At 48.2% G+C, this 23,129-nt stretch overlaps 1 protein-coding gene across 2 annotated transcripts in view; it reads right to left on the reverse strand.

The window, feature by feature from the left end:
- Positions 1 to 2,007: 2,007 nt before the first annotated feature.
- Positions 2,008 to 23,129, reverse strand: part of PPP1R16B (protein phosphatase 1 regulatory subunit 16B) — a 119,453-nt gene continuing 98,331 nt past the window's right edge. The window contains exons 6-11 of one of the 2 annotated variants that reach the window (XM_025400126.1): positions 21,720 to 21,844; positions 18,467 to 18,592; positions 17,497 to 17,572; positions 16,603 to 16,732; positions 16,342 to 16,510; positions 2,008 to 6,866 (exon numbers count right to left, since the gene is read on the reverse strand). In XM_025400126.1, coding sequence (XP_025255911.1) covers positions 6,357 to 6,866; positions 16,342 to 16,510; positions 16,603 to 16,732; positions 17,497 to 17,572; positions 18,467 to 18,592; positions 21,720 to 21,844 — 1,136 coding nt within the window. In that variant the 3' untranslated portion in view covers positions 2,008 to 6,356. The remainder of the gene's footprint in view (positions 6,867 to 16,341; positions 16,511 to 16,602; positions 16,733 to 17,496; positions 17,573 to 18,466; positions 18,593 to 21,719; positions 21,845 to 23,129) is intronic. The other variant, XM_025400127.1, reaches the window with a different exon arrangement.

Raw genomic sequence — 23,129 nt, forward strand, 5'->3', positions numbered from 1 at the left:
AGTTCCCCATCTCTCTTCTTACTTTTGCAGCATAAAATCTCAGATGTGGCTGGCCATGGTGACTTGCACCTGTAATCCCAGCACTGTGGGAGGCCAAGGGAAGAGGATCACTTGAGCCCAGGAGTTTGAGACCAGCCTGGGCAACATAGTGAGACCCTGTCTCTACAAAAAAATACAAAAGTCAGCTGGGCATGGTAGTGCGCCTAACTCTTAGTGCATGGCAGTGCTCCTGTTGGTCCCAGCCACTGGGAAGGCTGAGGCAAGGGATCACTTAAGCCCAGGAGTTTGAGGCTGTAGTGAATTATGATCACACCACTGCACTCCAGCCTGGGTGACAGAGTAAGACCCTGTCTCAAAAAAAAAAAAAAAAAAAAGAAAAGAAAAGAAAAAGAAACCCTCAAACCAGTTGTCTATACCTGCTGTCTCCAGTTCCCCTCCAGCCCTCTTCAATCAGGCTAAACCCCTCACTTCTTTACCAAAACCTCTTGTCAGGTTCATCATGAGTTCCACAGAGCTAAATCCAACAATCAATTTTCAGTCCTCATCTTTCTTATGTAAATGAAAAGTGCGTCATAAATGTGAGAGGTTGCTATTATTATTTAGTAACCAATAACCTTTTTAAATGGATGAATGCCTGCGGCTATTCAGACGCCTCTCCCTCTCTTCCCCTGCTCTCCTCATCCCTTTGTGAAGTTTCTCAAGAATAAGTGTGGGGCCTTCCATGTGTCCCTGCTCTGGTATCCAGTGTCTGGGAGGCTACAAAAGAGCACCTTTTTTTCTTTTTTTTTTTTTTTTTTTGAGATGGAGTCTTGCCCTGTCACCCAGGCTGGAGTGCAATGGTGTGATCTCGGCTCACTGCAACCTCTGCCTCCCAGGTTCAAACGATTCTCCTGCCTCAGCCTCCAGAGTAGCTGGGATTACAGGCTCGTGCCACCACGCCCGGCTAATTTTCTGCATCTTTAGTAGAGACAGGGTTTCACCACATTGGCCAGGCTGGTCTCGAACTCCTCACCTTGTGATCCAACACCCTTTTCATCCTCTTTAAAGAAAAACACCAACAAAGTCCTGTGTGGGACAAGGACCAAGGATTGTGGTCTGAGGCTGTGCAACCACATAGCTTCTGTATGGCTCTAATGCTTGAGGTAAAAAATGAGAATGGCCAGGGCCTTAGCTGCTGTATTGCTGTCATAAGGTGAAGTACTTTATAGTATTGTACTTCCCCACAATAAGCACACGAGGGGAAAGAGTGGAATAGGGCAGGGGGAAGAGGACAGGACACATCAGTGTACTCCAAGAATGGGACAGAGGAGAGGGGCACCCTTGTTATATACAAATGTCATGAGAGGCTGGGCGCGGTGGTTCACGCCTATAATCCCAGCACTTTGGGAGGTCAAGGTGGGCAGATCACTTGAGGTCAGGAGTTGGAGACCAGCCTGGCCAGCATGGTGAAACTCTGTCTCGATTAAAAATACAAAAAATTAGCTGGACATCATGACAAGCGCCTGTAATCTCAGCTACTTGGGAGGCTGAGGCCGGAGAATCGTTGGAACCCGGGAGGCAGAGGTTGCAGTGAGCCAAGATCGCGCCACTGCACTCCAACCTGGGTGAAAGAGTGAGACTCCATCTTAAAAAAATAAAAATAAATAAATAAATATCAGGGAAAACTTTGAAAATGTATGGAATAAATATATGCAACTCTAGGGCCTCATGTTAATTTCAAAGAGAATATTTGACAGAATGAAGGTCATTCCCAACCACCAATCTTTTCTTGAATTCATCAGTTTTCACCATCTCCCAGTCTGGAGAGACATCTGCTCCAGGTCTGAGCCCCTAGAACTCCCTCTACTTCAGGGGCCTCATGGGAAAGCCCTCTGTGGGGAAGGGGTGGGGTAAGGGGGAAGAGACTAGAAGCCCTCACCCACCCTCTATTCCAGAAACCTCCTCTTTGTGAATTCAAGTCAGCACTGTTCAAGTGAGCTCACAGCAGTAACCACTCACACTAGCAGGTGTTATTAAAAGGAATTTAATAATTTTAATTAAAAACTCTTAACAGCGAATTCTGTCACAGGCCTTGGCATCTGGAAGCAACTCCAGGGACATGTGCCCCCTTTGGGATGTGGCTGACCCATGGTTTTGGACCCAAGGCCCACCGGTGCCGCGTGGCGAGGGGCTACCTGGAAGCTACTTCAATACGATATCAAAGATCCGCGAAGATTTTTTTTAAAAAAGTTTTAAATATATTAGACTCTCTTGATTGCCATTTTTACACAAAGCTGCTGATACAGTATACAGAGTTTTAACTTTTTTTTTCACATAAAATACATTTTTTAAAGTGTTCTCTGTACATCAGTGGCTTCTGGTCTGGTGAATTATTGCGGAGGGCTGGGGGTCTGCAGACTTTTCCTGGGTGTGCAGAGCCAGGCCCCGCACGGTGGCACTTGCAATGCCCATGGGAAGCGGGCCCTCTGGCCAACAAGAGAGTCCTGTCGGGGAGAGGGCTATAGCTTCTGGCACAGGGGGTCACTTTTGCAGAGTCATCCACTGACCATTGGACCCTTTGCTCTTATGTGCCCTGGGGCAGGGGAGACCATCCCCAAGTTACAAATAGCAAGAGTTAAATACAGTCTTTCTGGGCATCTTGAAAGGAGCACCCTTCTTGAAAGTACCCCAGTATCCTGCTCTAGAAGAGAGAGCAGGTAGGTGAGAGAGCTCAGGATGAAAAGGTATCTGACACCAACAACCACAATGGTCTCATGTTATTACAAAGCCAGCAAACCGGTGGGGCAGGACAGGGGACACACCCTTGTTAACTTTTCTAAGCCCCTTGGAAATGGATCAAACGGTGCAGAGCAGTTTTACTTATGCTGCATATTTGATGGAGAATTCTATCCTGAAGTCTTCAGTAGCTCTGGGCCTAGAGTTTATTCGGCTTCCCTAAGCTACTCGCCAGAAACCCACAGTCTGGTGATAGCCGCCAACTTTCAATTGTTTGGGGCATATGATGGTGAGTCATGCAGCACCTGCTTTGGAAGTGGTCTCCTTTAATCTAATGAGGAGCTGCCACAGGACCTGGGTCTCAGCAGGAGCTAGGCATCTGGCTGACTTTGCCTGGTTTCTCCCAGCTCCCGAATCCACCCCTGCCATGGAGGGAGGCAGATTCCCGGGGAAAGGCTTTGATGCTGAAGGAAGCAGCAACTTTTCCTCCCATTATCCATTAGTGGGGTGAGGGGACTATGTAATAAATGAGCCACCATGAGCAAGAAACAATCACTTTAAAAACCTGAGATGCATTTGGCAGCAAATTGCAGAACAGTCTTCTAGACACTGATCTCAAGCTGATATTATAGAGTCCCCCAAAGATGCTGGCTGAAGGCAGCTATCACTGAAAGTTCCAGATGGAGCTGGATGATGTCTGCCTGGAACCCGAGACCCAGCATCTATAACTGCTGGCAAATGTTATCCAGGGGTGGCCATGACAGCTGTTCCCAGCTAAAGGAATTCAGACTCTAAGGATTCTGGGAGCTGAAAAGCAATGCAGACACTTTGCCTCAGGTGACTTGAATGGGACTGCTGATGCCTGTGATCCCCAAGGGGCAGAAACCACAAAGAACAATTCTCTTGACTCTGTCGTATTCCTCCTTTATCCGCAGAACCTAACATAGTGGCTGGCATGTTGCAGCTACTCAGTAAATTACGTGAGTGAATTAATGAATGACAGCGGCTCATTCATTGGAGGTTAGTCTCCAACTTGTCTCTCAACACTCAGAAGACCTACAGGGAAAGCTCCCCAGGGACTTAAAGCCCCAAGAGGGGATGGTTTATCCCTGGCTGAAAACATGAGCCAATGCCTGAGAGTCACCCATGTGTGAAGTCAGCTCCTGTCAGGGAATCACCTGGGATTCCCAGCCTTCTGGGTGGAGAGGAATGGCCCAGGAGGCAGGAGGCATGCGGAAAAGGAGGGAATGGCCTCAGGTGCTCAGTGGGTTGGGCAGCACATGCCTTCAGTGTTTGGCCCCTGAGCAAAAAGATCTGAAAACCTGCCCAGCTCTCTCCTGAGGAGCACGTGGCTTCCCTCAGAACTCCCTACCTTGTAGCTAAGGTCAGCTCATGAGGGCTTTCAGCGTCAGTCTGGGCTCATACTGTTTTACAGCCAATGGTACATGTGTTTTACATCATCCTGTCCTGTTCCAGCCACAGCCTGAGATGTTGAAGAGCCCACCCCAGATGGCAGGGACGTGGGAAGCATCTGTGCACCTGTCTTCAGCCTCCTGGGCCGCCTCTACCTCTACTCTAGAATACATCTATCCTGGCACTGGGGTGGAGGTGGCCTGATGCTGAGAACCTCTCCCCTTCCAGCAGCCACCAAGGGCGCAGTCACTCCCATGGGCCCTCTACTCTCTGGTCCAGTCGCTCTGCTCCTGGGAAAGTATCACTCAGGCTCCCTGAAGTCCAGCTTCCTCTCTGCGTTATGGGGCCATGGGGGCCACAGTAGGGGGCTAAGAATGAAGAATGACAAAAAGCAGATCCCATGACAAAAGTTGTGGCACAAGGCGGGGATGGTCTTCCAGCCCCAAGCCCCTAGCCCAGATGCCCCTCAGGGAAAGTTTCTCATAGACTGAGAAAGAAGTGGGTTAAAAAGAACCCAGATCTGTTCCCCAGATTAAAATCTGGACCTAGGGGACCCCTTCAGAGCTCTAAGGAGGTAGTTTAAGGACAAATAAAAGGCGCACAGAGCAGGGGACAACCTGCAGCTTGTTGGTTGCACCAAAAGGTTCTGGCTGAGCCTGTGGGCAGTGCCCGTGCCATGGGCAACTCCAAAGGGGGTCCTGGGAGAATCAGCAGTGAGGGGAGAACAGCCATTCACAGTCCTCCCTCCCCAGCATCAGGAAGGCTGGGACTATGAAACTGCAGAGCTGGGCAAGACCCAACTCCAGCCCTACCACGGCTCTCCTGAATGCAGGACGGGATATTGACCACGTGCACCCTGGATTCGCAGATTTGGGACATCACCACTCCTGCAAGTGCAGGCTGGGAGCCCCTGGGCCAGGCAGGAACTCAAAAGGGCTGACTGGCAAATCTGCCTCACCAAGCATCCCCAGAAAAGCAAAAGCTGGGCCCAGGATCCTGAGCACTGACTCCACACACATGACTGATGGGGGTGGATGGGGGTGGGAGGTGGAGGTAGGCTGGCCCCTAATTGCTTGCTCTGACAGCTTAGTCTGAGGAGGGCTGGCTGAGATGGGCTGGGCTGAAACAGTCTGGATATTCACAAAGACCCAAGGGTGCTGGGCTCTGTCACTGTTAACTAGCGACTGTTTTTTTTAAATTAACTGGCCTCTCTGGCTGGAAAAGCATTCCAATGGAAGCTCCTCATTTAGCTTCATTTTTCCAGCACCAGCCAGTAAAACCCAGTGACCGTGATACGATCAGCAAGAAGAAGTGAATTCAGATACCTCCCTCCCTCTAGGAGTTTTACAGACTGCAGGAATTTTTAAAATCAGATATACTTTTGTAAATACTGACCTTGTCCCCCTCCCACACCCTTCTGCCTTTGGCACTTCCATCCAAGAGGAAAACATGATTTGGTTGATTCCAGAAATGGAATCGCCTGGTTATCCCCCTTTATCCCTGGATGGTCATACAGCTGGCTCCTGGCATGGGTAGAAGTGTGGCTCTCAACAAGGCTGCAGGGAGCAGGTCTGTGTCCATCTCATCTACCCATGTAGGTTCCTGGCTCCCTCTGAACACAGCGAGGACTTCTCGATCCTGTCAGGTGTGGCTGGTGGCCCAGACCTTGGGATGACTCTGAGCAGGACTATGGGTCTCAGCTTAGCAGGTCCCCTCCCCTGCTAAAGCCACATTGGCAGTGGTAATGAGACTCTGAGTCTTAATTTCCATCCTTTTGGGAATACCCCATACATTCTAAGCCCCCTTGCTTCCCCTGAGCCCAGGTATGTCATTCCTACACACACTGATCGAGCTTGGGTGTGCGTGTGTGTCTGTGTGTGTGTGTGTGTGTTGATGTGACATGCACATACTGATCCGGAGAAGCCTTTATACCAAGAATAGAGCTGGGATCTCAAGCCCACCCTCCCAAGATCAGACAGCAGAGTGAGCCAGGAGGCCATGACGGGCCTTGTGTCAGATGGCAGACGATGCAGCAGGAAGCAGAACCATGGGACATGGGACATGGGATGCTATGGGCAGCCAGGTGAGGGCTGGGGTCTGAGTTCCTCTGAAAAGCAGAGCCCACCTCTCCCCAGCTGCCCTATGACACCTCCCCAGCCAGGGCTGTCGGGCTGGCCTGGATTCCAGGAGCCCCTCTCCAGTCATCTCCCTCCTCCATCACACGGAGACTAGGAGATACGGCAACAGCCATGCACCTTCTCCTCCATCTCCTCTATGGGGGCCTTGAACTTTAAAAGTGGGGGATCTCCGCTGGTGACCGTGTAATATACCGAGGTCCCATTGCTGCTGTACGGTGAAGTTCTGCCTCCGATCAAGGGGGCCTTGCCTTCACTGCTACTCTCGCCCGTCCTGGCCATGCTGCTGCCCAGGTGGGTGCTAAGGAAGGGGTGGCTGAGCAGCTTGGCTGCAGCCCGCTGCCGCTTCAGCTCCAGAAGCGTCTGAGGGCTCTGCTCCTTGTAGCTGCTCCAGGGCGGGGTGGCGTCAGCCACGCCAGGGTTGCCATAGGCCATGCTGTAGTCGGGCACCTCATGCACCTTCCAGACATCGCCATTGGCCAGTGCATACTGGTAGGCACTGACCGGAGCCCGGAGGCCATTCTCAACAGGCATGTCCAATTCACCTCGTGGGATCTTGGTAGGAAATTCGGAGAGTAGCACTGGCTTCTCCAGCCTGGGGTTCTGCGAGTGAGAAGGACAACATTACCAGCTGGCTGGAAGATCTGAACCTACTATCCACCTGTCTCTCTGCTGAGGGCATTATTCTTTGGACCTTTCCCCTATCTGTTTTCCCTCTCTGGGTATTGGGGCCAGGGTTGTCCTTTGGGGAACCCCCAATCTATGAATTTTTGTAGAGCTGACTGACCCCTGGTCTTGCTCCAGGGCCTGGATCATGACCTAAGGCCTAGCCAGTCAACATATTTCACTACCGGGATTGGCCCAGGGATGAGTTCTTAACTGAAATTGCTTCAGTGAAGCAACCCTGGGACTTCTGCGAGAACAACTGGGAAAGAGAAGTTTCTGTAGGAACTGTGGGTAGTAAGAATGATGTAAGCTGAGGGCTGGGGAGATATTGTGTTGAAGGGTCTGCTTGCAAGTGAAGTTGACATGAAGGAAAACTAAGAGAGACTGCATCCCAATGACACATTTGAAGCCCAGGATCCTTCCAGGCCCAGACTTTTCAGTTGCATAAGCCAATAAATTCCTTGTGTGTAAGTCCATTTTAGTTGGGTTTTTCAGTCACTTGTAATCCTTCCTCTGTATTTGAAGCATGTCTCACAAAGATTCTTACCCAGGGACCCTGTATACCCAATAATTCTTGGATAACAAGAGTTTGAAAAGTAGCTGCTTCCTAAAAACTATAAACTAAAAAATAGATACAAGCGACAATAACATTTAAAGCACAGCAAAAATCACCATGAACAAGGAACAAGGTCAAAAGACACATGAAGAAACTAGAAAAATATTTTCAACATATACGACAGAAAAGAGAGTAATTTTCAAAAAGTATAAAGAACTCTTCAAAGTTTTTTGTTTTGTTTTGTTTTGTTTTGTTTTTGAGGCAGAGTCTCGCTCTGTTGCCCAGGCTGGAGTGCAGTGGCTGCATCTCAGCTCACTGCAAGCTCCGCCTCCCGGGTTTACGCCATTCTCCTGCCTCAGCCTCCCGAGTAGCTGGGACTACAGGCGCCCGCCACCTCGCCCGGCTAGTTTTTTGTTTTTTTTGTTTTTTTGTTTTTTTTTTTTTTTAGTAGAGATGGGGTTTCACTGTGTTAGACAGGATGGTCTCAATCGCCTGACCTCGTGATCCGCCCGTCTCAGCCTCCCAAAGTGCTGGGATTACAGGCTTGAGCCACCACGCCCAGCCTTTTTTTTTTTTTTTTTTTTAAACGGAGTCCTGCTCTCTTAGGCTAGAGTGGAGCAGTGGCGCTATCTCGCTCACCACAACCTCTGCCTCCCGCGTTCAAGCAATTCTCCCACCTCAGCCTCCCGAGTAGCTGGGATTACAGGTGCACACCACCACACTCAGCTAATTTTCATATTTTTATAGAGACTGGGTTTCACCATGCTGGCCAGGCTGATCTTGAACTCCTGACCTCAAGTGATCCACACTCCTCAGCTTCCCAAAATGCAGACAGAGATTGCAAGCATGAGCCACCGCACCCAGCCAAAAGTCAATTTTTAAAAGACTGCCTACCCAGACCGGGTGTGGTGGCTCACGCCTGTAATCCCAGCACTTTGGGAGGCCGAGGTGGGTGGATCACGGGGTCAGGAGATCGAGACCATCCTGGCTAACACAGTGAAACCCCGTCTCTACTAAAAATACAAAAAATTAGCCAGGTATGGTGACGGGTGCCTGTAGTCCCAGCTACTCAGGAGGCTGAGGCAGGAGAATGGCGTGAACCTGGGAGGCAGAGCTTGCAGTGAGCCGAGATCGTACCACTGCACTCCAGCCTGGGCAACAGAGCAAGACTCCATCTAAAAAAAACAAAAAAACAAAAAAAACCTACCTACCCAATAAAAATAGTAGGCAAAGGATACTAATATGCAGCCCACAGCAAAATATATAGATATACATGGCATTGGAAAAAAGTATTCATCCTCACACATCGTTAATAATATAAAAATTAAAACAACAAAATATCACTTTTAGATATCACATTGACAAATATGTTTAAAGTGTGTTATTACTCAGTGTTGGCAGGGGTATAGGGAAATGAGTGAGAATGTAAATTGCTACAGTCTCTTTGATGGACAATTTTGCATCATCCTTCAGTGAAATTTTTTTTCTTTTTTTCCTTTCTTCTCTCCCCAGCTCTTCAGTAAAAAAAAAAAAAAAAAAAAAAAAACCATATACAACACCAATCTGAAAACATCACATATTATATAATTCCAAGTATATACCATTTTGGAAAAGCAAGACTATGGAAACAGTAGAAGATCAGTGGTTGCTAGGGTTTGGGGAGGAAGCATAAGTAGAACACCAGGGCTGTTTAGTGGGATAGACTTGGTCTCTTTAACCAGTTGCTCGCAATCTCAGCTGTCTAATATAACCACTTAAACCAATTGGCGAGAGCATTCTGTGTGACACTATCATGATGGACACATGACATTATGCATTTGTCAAAACCCACAGGAGGTACAACACAAAGAGCAAACCCAACGTAAACTATGGGTTTTAGTTCACAATAAAGTATCAATATTGACCCATTGGTGATAACATATGTACCACACTAATGTGAGTTGTTAATAACAGGGGAAACCAGGGTGGAGGGGGGTGTATATGGGAAATATCTGTACTTTCCACTCATTTTTCTAGAGTTCTAAAATTGCTCGAAAAAAAAAAATCTATTCGTTTAAAAAGAAAAAATCCCTGCTGGGTGCAGTGGCTCATGCCTGTCATCCCAGCACTTTGGGAGGCTGAGGTGGGAGGATGGCATCAACCTGAGAGTTGGAGACCAGCCTGGGCAACATAGTGAGACCTCATCGCTACAAAAAAATCTAAAAATTAGCTGGGCATGGTGGTGCGTGCCTGTGGTCCCAGCTACATGGGAGGCTGGGCAGGAGGATCACTTGAGCCCAGGAGGTTGAGGCTGCAGTGAGCCATATTTGCACCACTGCAGTCTAGCTTGAGTGACAGAATGAGACCCCGTGTGAACAAAACAAAACAAAACCCACCTATGTCCATCTCCAGTGTCAGAAATCAGAGCACTGAAGGAAGAGGAATTAACTCCGGCCTGAAGGATGTGGGTTAGACGAAAGAGGTTTTCTCATGATGCAGGGATGTGGGTTAGACGAAAGAGGTTTTCTCATGAGGCAGGGAACTTCTAAATATATTTATCTGCCTAATGCTTAATGAGATACAAATGATGGGCTGAGTCCTATACAAATAAGAACACAACTGACCCTGGAACACCCTTTGTGGTAGGCACATCATCTTGGCAATGGTGAACTGAGATACTGGAAAACAGGAAGGTTAAACGAAACCCCCACCTTTCGTGTTCTGGGGAATGGCTGACTGCACAGAATCACCCTTCCCCATAGGATTTCCAGAGCGCTCAGACGACCCCTCCTTTTCCTAGGACAACCCAAACACAGTTCCCCAAATTCTCATTCTTTTTCTCTGCAATGATTAGCTAAACTGTCAACTTATCAACTGAAATTAAATGCTTGCTAAATGATTTTTTTTTTTTTTTTTGAGATAGTCTCACTCTGTTGCCTAGGCTGGGGTGCAGTGATCTTGGCTCACTGCAACCTCTGCTTCCCAGGTTCAAGTGATTCTCCTGCCTCAGGCTCCCAAGTAGTTGGGATTTCAGGCACCTGCCACCACACCTGGCTATTTTTAGTAGAGACAGGGTTTCACTATGTTGGCCAGGCTGGTCTCGAACTCCTGACCTCAGATGATCCGCACACCTGGGCCTCTCAAAGTGCTGGGATTACAGGCGTGAGCCAATGTGCCCAGCGGTAAATGATTTAACCAAATTTTAGTTAAGCTGCTCCCCTCCCCACAGGATCCTGGACTTTGACTCACCCTGAGGGTAAACAAGCACTGCAATGCAGAAAAACTCTCCTGAAGACCCTTCTGGAAATGGACTGACCATGGGACACACATTCCTGGTCAACTGTCCAATTACACCACCTGCTCGTCCCACCCCCAACCCTCAGTCCTTGCAGCCTCTTGTCTTCCTCCCTAGGAAATGAACTCCTTTCTCACTGACCTCCGAGATCCTTGCCAATTCTGTGGTGGAAGCAATCTACTTACTGCTGCAATCACTTGAAAAACAGTCTCTCTTTAGGTTTGAAAAACAACGACATGGCCGGGCGCGATGGCTCACGCCTGTAATCCCAGCACTTTGGGAGGTCGAGGCGGGTGGATCACGAGGTCAAGGGATTGAGACCATCCTGGCCAGCTTGGTGAAACCCTGTCTCTACTAAAAATACAAAAATTAGCTGGGTATGGTGGTGTGCGCCTGTAGTCCCAGCTACTCAGGAGGCTGAGGCAGGAGAATCACTTGAACCCGGGAGGCAGAGGTTGCAGTGAGCCAAGATTGAGTCACTGCACTCCAGCCTGGCCACAGAGCAAGACTCCATCTCAAAACAAACAAACAAACAAAAAACCAAAGACAAACATATACAATGCTGAGGTCCCAACTCCTGAGATTCTGATTTAGTCTGTCTGTACTACTTCTTAAACATTAGATTAAAAAACAAGGGGCACGTTGGCTCACGCCTGTAATCCCACTCTGGGAGGCCAAGGCAGGCAGATCACTTAAGATCAGGAGTTCGAGACCAGCTTGGCCAATATGGGGAAATTCCGTCTTCTATCAAAAAACACAAAAATTAGCCGGGCGTGATAGCGGGTGCCTATAATCCTAGCTACTCAGGAGGCTGAGGTGGGAGAATTGCTTGAATCTGGGAGGCAGAGGCTGCAGTGAACCAAGATCGGGCCACTGCACTCCAGTCCAGCCTGGGTGACAGAGTGAGACCCTGTCTCACAGGAAAAAAAAAAAAAAAGAAGAAGAAAAAACAGTGAACCAAAGTCAGCCACAGCCTTGGAAGAAATGTGATTTGGGGGTCAGGCTGAACAAATTATTCCTCAAATAAGTGGTTCTGAAATTCTTATGTGCAGCAGTATCACCACATCTGGGGTGGGTCCTGAGAATCTACATTTATTTATTTTTACTTTTTGGTTTTTTTTCAGAGACCAGGCCTCACTCTGTCACCCAGGCTGGAGTGCAGTGGTGCTATCATAGCTCACTGCAGCCTCAAATACCTCGACTCAAGCAATCCTCCTGCCTCAGCCTCATGAGACCGAAGACTACACACCACCACACCCAGCTAATTGTTTTTTTTTTAGGTGGGGGTGGCAGAGATAGGGTCTTGCTATGTTGTCCAGTAACTCCTAGGCTCAGGAGATCCTCCCACCTCAGCCTCCCTCAGTTTTGGGGTTACAGGTGTGAGCCACTGTGCCCAGCCAAAATCTGCATTTCTAACAAGTTCCCAGGTGTGCTGATGTTGCTGGTCCAGGCACCATACTTTGAGAATTCCCACCCTAACATGGTGAAACCTCATCTCTACTAAAACACAAAAATTAGCTGGGCATGGTGGCAGGTGCCTGTAATCTCAGCTACTTGGGAGGCTGAGGCAGGAGAATCACTTGAACCCGGGAGGCAGGATTGCAGTGAGCCGAGATGGTGCCATTGTACTCCAGCCTGGGCAACAAGAGTGAAACTCTGTATAAAACAAAAACAAAACCAACAAAAACCAAAACTGACTATACCAAGAGTTGGCAAGAAACACTCTGCCATGGGAAAGCAGACAGGTACAAAGCACCTTGGAAAACTGCTTGGTAGTATCCACTAAAGCTAAACATATGCCTACCTGTGACTCCCAGTGTGTTCCTGGGTATATTCCCAACACAAAATAGCGCTTATGTCCACCGAAAGACATGCACAAAAATGTTTATAGCAGCTTTATTCACAGTAGCCAGAAACAAGAAACCCAAATGTCCACCAAAAGGAGAATGGAGGCCAAGAGCAGTGGCTCACTGTAATACCAACACTTTGGGAGGCCGAGGAGGGTGGATCATTTGAGGTCAGGAATTCAAGACCAGCCTGGCCAATATGGCGAAACCTTGTCTCTACTAAAAATATAAAAATTAGCCGGGCGTGGTGGCACGCACCTGTATTCCCAGCTACTCAGGAGGCTGAGGCAGGAGAATCGCTTGAACCTGGAAGGCGGAGGTTGTAGTGAGCCGAGAGCACGCCACTGCACTCTAGCTTGGGTGACAAAGCGAGACTCTGTCTCAAAAAAAAAAAAAAAAAAAAAGGAGAATGGATATGTAAATTTTAATATTCAAATGACCGAATTCTAGAAAGCAATAAAAAAGAATGAGGCAGCCAGGCGCGTCGGCTCACGCCTGTAATCCCAGCACTTTGGGAGGCCGAGGCGGGTGGATCACGAGGTCAGGAGATCGAGACCATCCTGGCTAACACGGTGAAACCCCGTCTCTACTAAAAATACAAAACATTAGCCGGGCGTGGTGGCGGGCGCCTGTAGTCCCAACTACTAGGGAAGCTGAGGCAGGAGAATGGCGTGAATCCGGGAGGCGGAGCTTGCAGTGAGCCAAGATCGCGCCACTGTGCTCCAGCCTGGGTGACACAGCGAGACTTCATCTCAAAAAAAAACAAAAAAAAACAAAAAAAAACCAGAATGAGGCCAGGGAGACTGGGACATGAGGATCATTTGAGTTCAGGCGTTTGAGAGCAGCCTGGGTAACATAGCAAGATTCTATCTCTAAAAAAAATTTTGTGTTTTGTTTTGTTTTGTTTTTAGACAAAGTCTCACTCTGTCCCCAGGCTGAAGTGCAGTGGCTCAATCTTGGCTCACTGCAACCTCCACCTCCCAGGTTCAAGGGATTCTCCTGCCTCAGCCTCCTGAGTAGCTGGGATTACACGTGCCCACCACTACACCCAGTTAATTTCTGTATTTTTAGTAGAGACGGGGTTTCACCATGTTGGCTAGGATGGTCTCAATCTCTTGACCTTGTGATCCACCCGCCTTGGCCTTCCAAAGTCTGGGATTACAGGCATGAGCCACGGCACCCGGCCAAAAAAAATTTTTTTAATTAGCCAGGCATGTTGGTGCATACCTATAGTCCCAGCTACCCAAGAGGCTGAGGTGGAAGGATCACTTGATCCCGAGAGGTCAAGGCTGCAGTGAGCTAGGATCACACCACTGAACTCCAGCCCAGACAACAGAGTGAACTCCTGTCTCAAAAAAAAAAACAAAAAACAAAAACAGACCTAGTGCTATATGCCACAACGTGGGTGACTCTCACAGATGTTAAAAAAGCCAGACATAAAAGAAGACAAACTACAGTGTCTATTCATATGCATATATAAAACTAATCTTTAGAACTCAAAGTTAGATAGTGGCTACATTTGGAGTGGGGGAAAGGACAGAGAGAGAACATGGATGATGAAAATGCTCTATGAATTCATCTGAGTGTGTACATTTGTAAAAGTTTGTTGAAAATCTCATTTAAGATTTGTCTACTTGGCCAGGCATGGTGGCTCACGCCTGTAAGCCCAGACTTTGGGAGGTCCAGGTGGGCGGATTGCTTGAGGTCAGAACTTCAAAACCAGCCTGGCCAACGTGGTGAAACCCCATCTCTACTAAAAATACAAAAATCCACCAGGTGTCGTGGTGGGCACTAGTAATCCCAACTACTGGGGAGGCTGAGGCAGGAGGATCACTTGAACCCGTGAGGCAGAGGTTGCAGTGAGCTGAAATCACACCACTGCACTCCAGCCTGGGTAACAGGCAAGGCTTCATATCATTTAAAAAAAAAAAAAAAGATTTGTCTGCTTTACCATACTTAAGTTACACCACAATCACAAAGGAAAAATAAATAAAGCATAGCTGGGAGACATCTGAAATGTGATTTGATCTTGATCTATGTCTCTTTTCTCACCAATCCTCAGACTAAGGGGCCAGGCAGAACAAAGCTTCCCTATGTGCCCTCTCCATCACCAGCTGGTGGCTTTGATGTGGCCTCCCCTTGGGCAGGCACCTTCACACCTCCTGGTGAGACAGGCAGTAGGTGACCTCACTGTTCATGCTGGGAAGCAGGGTCCCTCTGAGACACGTGGGCATGCTGGGTAGCTAATCAATTGCATCCCACCAAAGCTAAACTCTCTAGGCATGTTTTCATCTGTTCATGGTGTGGTGGAAGAACAAAAATGGCAGACCACCTCTGGTACAGTTAGCTTCTCTCTCGTCCTCAGCAATTCCACTCCAGCCCCAAACTTGTTCACTCCACTCAGCAAGAAAGCAGCCATGCTGAGTGTGTTGGTTCTGGGTTAAGTAGTGTCCCTCAAAAATTCATGTCTACCTGGAACCTCCAAATGTGACTTTATCTGGAAATAGGTATTTGCAGGTGTAATAAATTAAATTAAGATTAGGTCATACTGGATTGGCATGGGCTCCAATCCAATGACTGGTGTCCTTATAAGAGGAAAAAACAGGCTAGGTACAGTGGCTCGAACCTGTAATCTCGGTACTTTGGGAAGCCAAGGTGGGAGGATTGCTTGAGGCTAAGTTTGAGACCAACCTGGGCAACATAGCAAGACCTCATCTCTACAAGAAATTTAAAAATTAGCCAGGCGTGATGGCCCCCACCTATAGTCCCAGCTACTTGGGAAGCTGAGGTGGGAGGATCGCTTAAGCCCATGAGTTGGAGTCTTCAGTGATCTATAATCATGCCATTGCCTGAGTGACAGAGCAAGACCCTGTCTCAAAAAAAAAAAAAAAAAAAAAAAATCCAATAAAATAAAAATAAAAAGAGAAAATACACACACACACACAAAGAAGAATGTCATGTGGAGATAGAAGCAGAGACTAGAATCATGCTAGCAAAAGCCAAAGAATGCCTGAGCCACCAGAAGCTCACAGAGCTATGGAACAGAATCTCCTTGAGAGCCCTCAGAGGGAACCAACGCTGTGTCACCTTGATTTTAGACTTCTGGCCTTCAGAACGGAGACAGAATAAATTTCCACCATGTTAAGCCATCCAGTTTGTGAAAATTTCTCAAAGCAACCACCAGAAATGAATGTGTGTTCCCTTAGGAAAGCAGCTTAAAGCTTAAAGGACCATTGGCTGCTACAGGAGCAGGCTTCTCAGAGGTCCTGCTAGGCTCCTACTCCATTTTTCAAAAAGCATGTTCTGATAAACACAATTCTTAATATCTTGTTATATTTCCTGAAAAAGAAGTTGTAGCGCCCTCAGCTCCTGGGTGACTGCCCTATTGAAGCTCTCTTCTGGGAAGCCTACTGCTAGGTGTGGTGGAGCATAGCTAGGCACATAGCGGACACTCACCCCCTGTCAATTAGGAGACCCATCTGTGTGCCAAAGCACCCAGCTCAGCCTCTAACACGCTCCCTGATCACCTCTTTAACTATAGCAGCCACCAGCATCAGACTGAAACTGCTGGTTGAACTACAGTAGCCACCATCATCAGACTGGATATGCTAGTTTAAGGGCAGTGCCTGGCTACTTCCCTCTGAAGGCTCTCAGTTGAAGAGGCAAGGCCAGGCTGGGCCCTGTTCTCCTCCCATTGCAGTGGCTGACACTGGGGCAGAGAGTGAGGCCACTCACAGGGTCCTTATTCTCTTGGTCTGTCCTGGTCTCCCTGATGTCCCCGTTGTAGGTGGAGGTCCGCTGATCCTCGGTTGCACTCCGCTGCTGCCACAGGATGGCCTCTCCCTCATACTCCTTTCTGTACAGGTTGGTCCTGTCCGACAGGCTGGCTCGACGCACCACCTTCCTGAGAGGACAAAGTGGGTGCTGGAGGCTGCACCCAGGCGCCACAGGTAGGAGCACGCACGGGGACCCTTGGCTGCCCTGCCCTGGACTCACCCACGGCTGCCTGCGCTGGATGTCCTCCGGCTCAAGGATGACTTGTGCCTCAGCTGTGACTTCATGATCACGTCATGCTTGTGTTTTAGCTCCAGCAGCAGGACCTTGAACTCTTCCTCCTCGCACAGGTCTGAAGGGGCAGAGGAGTCTGTTGTGGGGGACAGGGCCAGGACCTGTGGCCCAAGAGGGTGCTCCAGACCAGACGAGCTACCACCCCAACCCAATGAAAACTCCAAGCATCTTTTGGGGCATGCAGGGAGGGAAGCAAACAATGCCAGCCTAAGTTCCTGGGCTGCAACCCAAACCTTAGAGGATTATAAGAATGGGAAACCCAGGTTCTGGGCACAGTCACAATTCCTAAGGTTCCCAGCTATGACCAAGGGATTCATGTTCCTCTTTGATAGTCTCCAAGAAGAGTCCTCAAGTCTTCACTGACAGAAGTAGTGAGGGAAATAAGCAGGTACCCCACATAGCCCAAGCAATAAATTATGCAAAGATGCTAAGAAAGCTACATACTCCTATCTATTCTACTTAACCCCTTCATCCAGCTATCTACCCACTGCTGAAAGAGCCATCTATTCAGATTCATCCTTTACCCACTCATCCACTTATTCTTCTGTCTATTCATCCATCCATCCACCCACCCACCCATCCAGTCAACCATACCTCATATCTACCCATGTACCACTCTCATCCATCCATTCATCCATTTATCCATCTATCCCTTCATCTGTCCATCTGTCCATTCATCTACCATCCATTAATTAATCCATCTATCTATCTATACACCAATCCATCAGTCTATACAACCATATATTTATCTATTTCTCCCTCTACCCATCAAAAAATTGATAACTGTCTATTTGTGCACACCAGCTGTTGTGCTGGACTCACCTATTGGCATCTCATCCATGGACGTCCTTGCACTGAGACTAGCTCCATGGGACACCAATAGCTCTGCCATCTGCATCTGAAACACAGGAAGAAGCTCAGTGTCCCCCTGCCCAGAGCTCAGAAAGCCTAGGAGGTGGAGAGAGTGCCCAAGGCCTCTTAGGATGTGACCCAAAGAATGGTGGGACAAAGTTGATTTCCAGGGAAGGCCTGCATGCTAGAGCCATGGGGGGGGGGAATCCAGACAGATGCAATGCCTGGGCCACACCAAGAAGAGGGAGAAGAAAGAGTTGGCTGTAACTCTAGAGCTGGCAGGTATCTAAGGAGGGACTAGGTGTAAGTGACAATCAGAGTTTTGTGTCTAGAAACAAATGGAGAAACTACTGGGGGCAAAAATGCTGGAAATTTTCTTATTTGGCAAATCTGATTACCATCCTATTAGAACACAACTTGTCAGCCGGGCACAGTGGCTCACGCCTGTAATCCCAGCACTTTGGGAGGTTGAGGCGGGCAGATCACCTGAGGTCAGGAGTTTGAGACCAGCCTGACCAACATGGTGATACCCCGTCTCTACTAAAAATACAACAAAATTAGCTGGGCATGGTGGCACACGCCTGTAATCCCAGCTACTCAGGAGGCTGAGGCAGGAGAATTGCTTGAACCCAGGAAACGGAGGTTGCAGTGAACTGAGATTGCGCCACTGCACTCCACCAGCCTGGGCAACAGAGCAAGACTCTGGCTCAAAAAATTTAAAAAAAGAATAATAATAATAATTAAAAAAAACCCACAACTTGTCTTGTCCAATGTTTTTGCAAACTCCCTAGGCCTTTTCATATCCCACATATGAGCTATAGTCAACACCTTAAGCCTTAAAGTCTTATGTTCTTTGAAACCAATTGCCAGCCCAAAAAACTTGATGTTAGCAAGTTAGCCCTGTGCCGGCTTCCCCCACAGCCCTGTGGGTGAGAACTACCTGTCCCCAGAAGGCAGCTGCGTGCAGGGGCTCCCAGCCATCCCAGTCCTTCACATCCACACGTACTCCATGATCCAGGAGGAGCTCAGCTGCCCTCAGGTATCCATTGGCTCCAGCTATGTGCAGCTGGAGAAGAGGAAAGAAGTAAGCATTCCCTAGGGGATCAGTCCCACATTGAAGGTAGGCTAGCCCTTACCCCCACCCAAGCCCCACAGCATCCTTGGGGCCAATACAATGGAATAGAATGAGATGGAAATACCAGTCACATTGCAGAGGATTATTAAGTCTGAAATATGGACCTAGAAAGAAAGGTAGAGAGCTGAATTCTTCTCCCATGTGGTTGGTCTTGGCATCCATGTGGTTAAAGCAACAGCATTTACTGAGCCCCTACTGTGCACTGAGCCCTGAAGAAGGGGTCTCTGAGGTTCAATATGGTGATTTTTAAACATGTCTACAAATTCTTTGACACAGCTTCCTTTAGAAGATGGAGCCCAACTGTTCTCACCTTGAATGTGGGCCAGATTGAGTGACTCACTTCTAACAAATAGGATATTGTGAAGTGAGTGACGATGTGTGATTTCTGAGGCTAGGGCATAAAAGGCATTGCTGCTTCTACTTTACATTGTCTTGGATCAATTACTCTAGAAGGAGGCAGCCACTATGTTGTGAGGACGCTCTAGAAGCCTCAAGGAGAGGTCCTAAGCCTCAAGGAGAGGTGAGAAACTGAGGCCTCCTGCCAACAGCCAGCACTAACTTGCCAGCCATGTGAGTGAGCCACCTTGGAAGTGGATCCTGCAGCACCAGTCAAGCCTTCAGATGAGACTGCAGCCCCAGTAGTCTCAACAATATTGCAACATCTTGATTGCAATATCATGACAGCCACCAAGCCAGAGCCACCCAGTTAAGCTGTTCCTAACTCTCTGACCCAAAGAAACCATATGAGACAATAAATATTCATTATTGTTTTAAGATGCTACATTGTGGGGTAGTTTGTCATGGAGCAATAGATAATATATCCAATAAGGGACTGTGATCCCATTCAAGGCCTTCAGTCACTGCCTGGCAGACCTCAGTTGTCATGCTTGTTCAATCTGCCCCCAAAATACATAAAGTGCTTAGCCCATAATGAACACTCAGTAAGGGATTCAAATTCTTAGAGAGCCCTAAGTGATGACCATGAGAATGAATGAGGGAGAAGGAAATAAGGCAGAAAGACATCAACTGTCCAGCCAAGATGAGAGATAGAAGTGAGAGTCCAAGGTGGTCAGCAGAAGACTGGCTGGGAGGAAGCCAGAGAGCCTCAGCGGACCTGAGGTCTGGGGCCGGAGAGTCAGAGGGACAAAGAAGGCATGGCCTCAGGAAGTGATCCTTCTGAATTCAGCCCTGATGGTCAGATGCTCCCTCATCCTGGGACAAAGTTGCTTAAAGCTCTGGTCAGTGGATGGTTTTTGTTTCTTTGTTTTTTGTTTTGTTTTGTTTTCCAACTTGAAAAACCAAGGGTATGATGTGAAAATTAGTATAATTATCTGATCTATAAATGTTTGATTCTTGCCAGTTGTAGAGAATGATACCTGCTGGCCAGTACGACATTACAAATCTCAATACTTGGCTGGAAATTAAAAGGTATGAGTGGAATAGTGGCATTATTAGTAAAAATAATGGTCATTGCTAACATACATTGAGAATTTACAGACTGTGCTAAGCACTTTCACACAGAATCTCATTTAATGCTCCTAACAACACTGTGAGGAAGACGAGGAAGACACTATGATCTCCACTTTACTGGGAAGACCTGAGACCTAGTATGTGCCTGGTCCTTGGGGGTGGGGCCACCCTGAGGCCGGCCCCAGCCCAGGAAGAGAAGATCCCTCTGTCTTGAAGACCCAGTCACAGCCCTAGTAGAGCTGCAATAAGAGTGGGTATGCCCTAGTGCAGCCTGACCTTGACTTCAGACAGAAACAGTCAGTCCTCCTACCTGATCCCATTCTTGAGTGCTAGGCTGAGCAGGTAATTCAAGCAGGCACCCAAGTAATAGAAATGGGCACAAAACAGATGTGAGAGCTCAGGAAGCAGGTGGAAGAAGCCCACTTATCACACCTAGGCTGCCAGGTCAGGCCTGAGGGGCAGTGAGGATACCTGGTACTGCTGAGCCCTACCTAGTGAGCTTGAGATCCCGAGACTGCTAAGTGCTTATGACCAGCATGGAACCTAAGCCTGGGACAGGGCACCCGCACCCCGATCAGCGGGGTAGGCTGCCACAGCCATGCTCTGAATTTTGATTTACAGGCTGCAGAAGTAGACCTCCCAATATTAGCCTGCAGTGTGCTCTGAGAGCCTATGAGGAGTGGCCAGGGAGGTTTTCCTAAGTCATTGACACTTGAGCTGCAAGGATGAGTGGAGTTAACCAGGCAAACTTGAGAGAGAAGAAGGTCCCATTGTTGTCTGTCTCCAGGGTCTAGTAAAGTATGTGGCACAGAGGAGATGCTCATAACTGTGTGTTGACCGGATGGATGGATAGATGGATGGATGGATGGATGGATGGATGGTTCGATGGATGGATGGATGGAAGTCAGGGAACCCAAAGGAGAGGCTATTGCAGTAATAACAGAGGAGCTGATGAGGCAAGGCAGTGGGTGCTAGGGTGGGAGAGGAGACACTAAGGCAGAGGAATGGACAGTGCAAAGCAAGAAAGCATGGGTGAGTGGGTGAATGGTGACACCAGTCCTTAATAGAGGAGGTCATTAGAGGAGAGGGAAATAAGGTGCTTAAGATGGACACCTGAAGCCTTGGGTAAAGGAGTATCTTGGAGACAGAGCAGGTGGTGAACAGGTGGGAGCCAGGCCTCCCATCTAGGCTCCTAACTCCAAGCCCCACTTGAGAGTGGCCGGATTCTTTTTTGTTTGTTTGTTTATTAAAGACAAAGTCTTGCTCTGTCACCCAGGCTAGAGTGCACTGGTGCAATCACAGCCCAAACTCAAATTCCCGGGTGCATGTGATCCTCCCTCAGCCTCCCAAGTAGCTGGGACTACAGGTGTGAGCCACCAAGCCCAGCCCAGAGACAGGCCAGGTTCTCAAAGAGGCTGAGCCCTGCTCTGCTGACCCTCCCTATCCAGGGGCAATCCTGGCCCAAAAGGATTCTCGAGGAGGTCCAAGGTCACAGACAGGCCCCAAGGGTACAGGGTTGGTTCCCACCAGTTGCTGGCCCACTTTGGACCTAGCTGGTTTTGGTTTTGGCACTGGCCCATCTCCTCACCAGTGTGGCACCCTGGGCATCTATCCAGTCCAGGTCCTGGCCTGCTGCAATCATGCAGTGGATGTCCGCAATCATCTGCTGCTCAGGAGCTGCCCGCATCTCATTGATTTTCTCTTGGGTGATGCCTGCAGTGGGAAAGAGGGGATTTATTTAGCACCCTCAGGCCTAGGACCCCAGAGGGGAGGGGAAGGCAAATGAGGAGGCATGGTTCTTGTACCCTAGGGTACGCCAGTCAAGGGGGCATGCAGACATGCCCATAGATCATTGTCTTCAGGCCTGATGAGCATAGGCACCATGCACTGGCCCACAGAGCAAGGGCATTCCTGCCTGGCACCCACTAGGCACTGGATTCATGTCAGCTGCTTTGCATATGCTGTTCTTCTACCCGAAAGTCCCTACCATCCACCTACACACCTCCAACTGCTCAGATGGCTGCCTCTGTCTTGTTCTTTAGGTCCTGGACTGGATCATCTCCTAAACTGGCCTCTACTGACCGCCCTATCTGACCAGGGTCTCTGTTAGTTTCCTTCGTCTTAACCACAGTTGTGTCTGTAGCACCTGGCACAATGCTCAATCAATTTTAGTTCAGAATGACTGAATAAATGAATGTATTACTTTCAAGTGGAGAGCTGAGTCAGTTGAGGTAGGGGGCGCAGAGAGACATTGTATAGCCCGAATCCCATTCCTGTCTTAAAAGTGTGTTACTGACAGCTACGAATAGTATTTAACGAGAGGATGACACGCTCCGTAAAAAGATGCATTAGACCAAGCACTCTTCGATCGAGTTCAGGAGAGGTCTACAAAAGGAGGAAATAAAATCACACGTTTATTTTGACTAAGCTTTAAATGAAATTTAGCATTCCCTACCATTAGAATGTAAGCAAAACCCACAGTAGTGTTAGCAGTGCTTGTGACTTTGTTACCAACAGATACTATAGCTATTTTCATATCCTGTTATCTTATTGTTTAATGAATTAATGAAGTTTCTATCTAACACATTGAAAAATATTTTGGTAGTTATGCTTTAATATAATTGGCTTCCTTTATAATCCTATAATTTTATAACTATTTAAAAACATTATTCTAGACAGGCACGGGGGCTCACGCCTGTAATCTCAACACTTTGGGAGACTGAGGCAGGCAGATCACCTGAGGTCAGGAGTTCGAGACCAGCCTGGCCAACATGGTGAAACCCTGCTCTACTAAAAATACAAAAATTAGCTGGGCATGATGGCGCACGCCTGTAATCCCAGCTACTTGGGAGGCTGAGGCAAGTGAATCACTTGAACCTGGGAGGCAGAGGGTGCAGTGAGCCGAGATTGTGCCATTGCACTCCAGCCTGGGGGACACAGCAAGACTCCATCTCAAAAAAATAAAAACATTATTCTGAGAAGGGGTCCATAGAGTCAC

The sequence above is a fragment of the Theropithecus gelada genome, chromosome 10 (assembly GCF_003255815.1).
Source record: "Theropithecus gelada isolate Dixy chromosome 10, Tgel_1.0, whole genome shotgun sequence".
NCBI classification, from domain to species: Eukaryota; Metazoa; Chordata; class Mammalia; order Primates; family Cercopithecidae; genus Theropithecus; species Theropithecus gelada.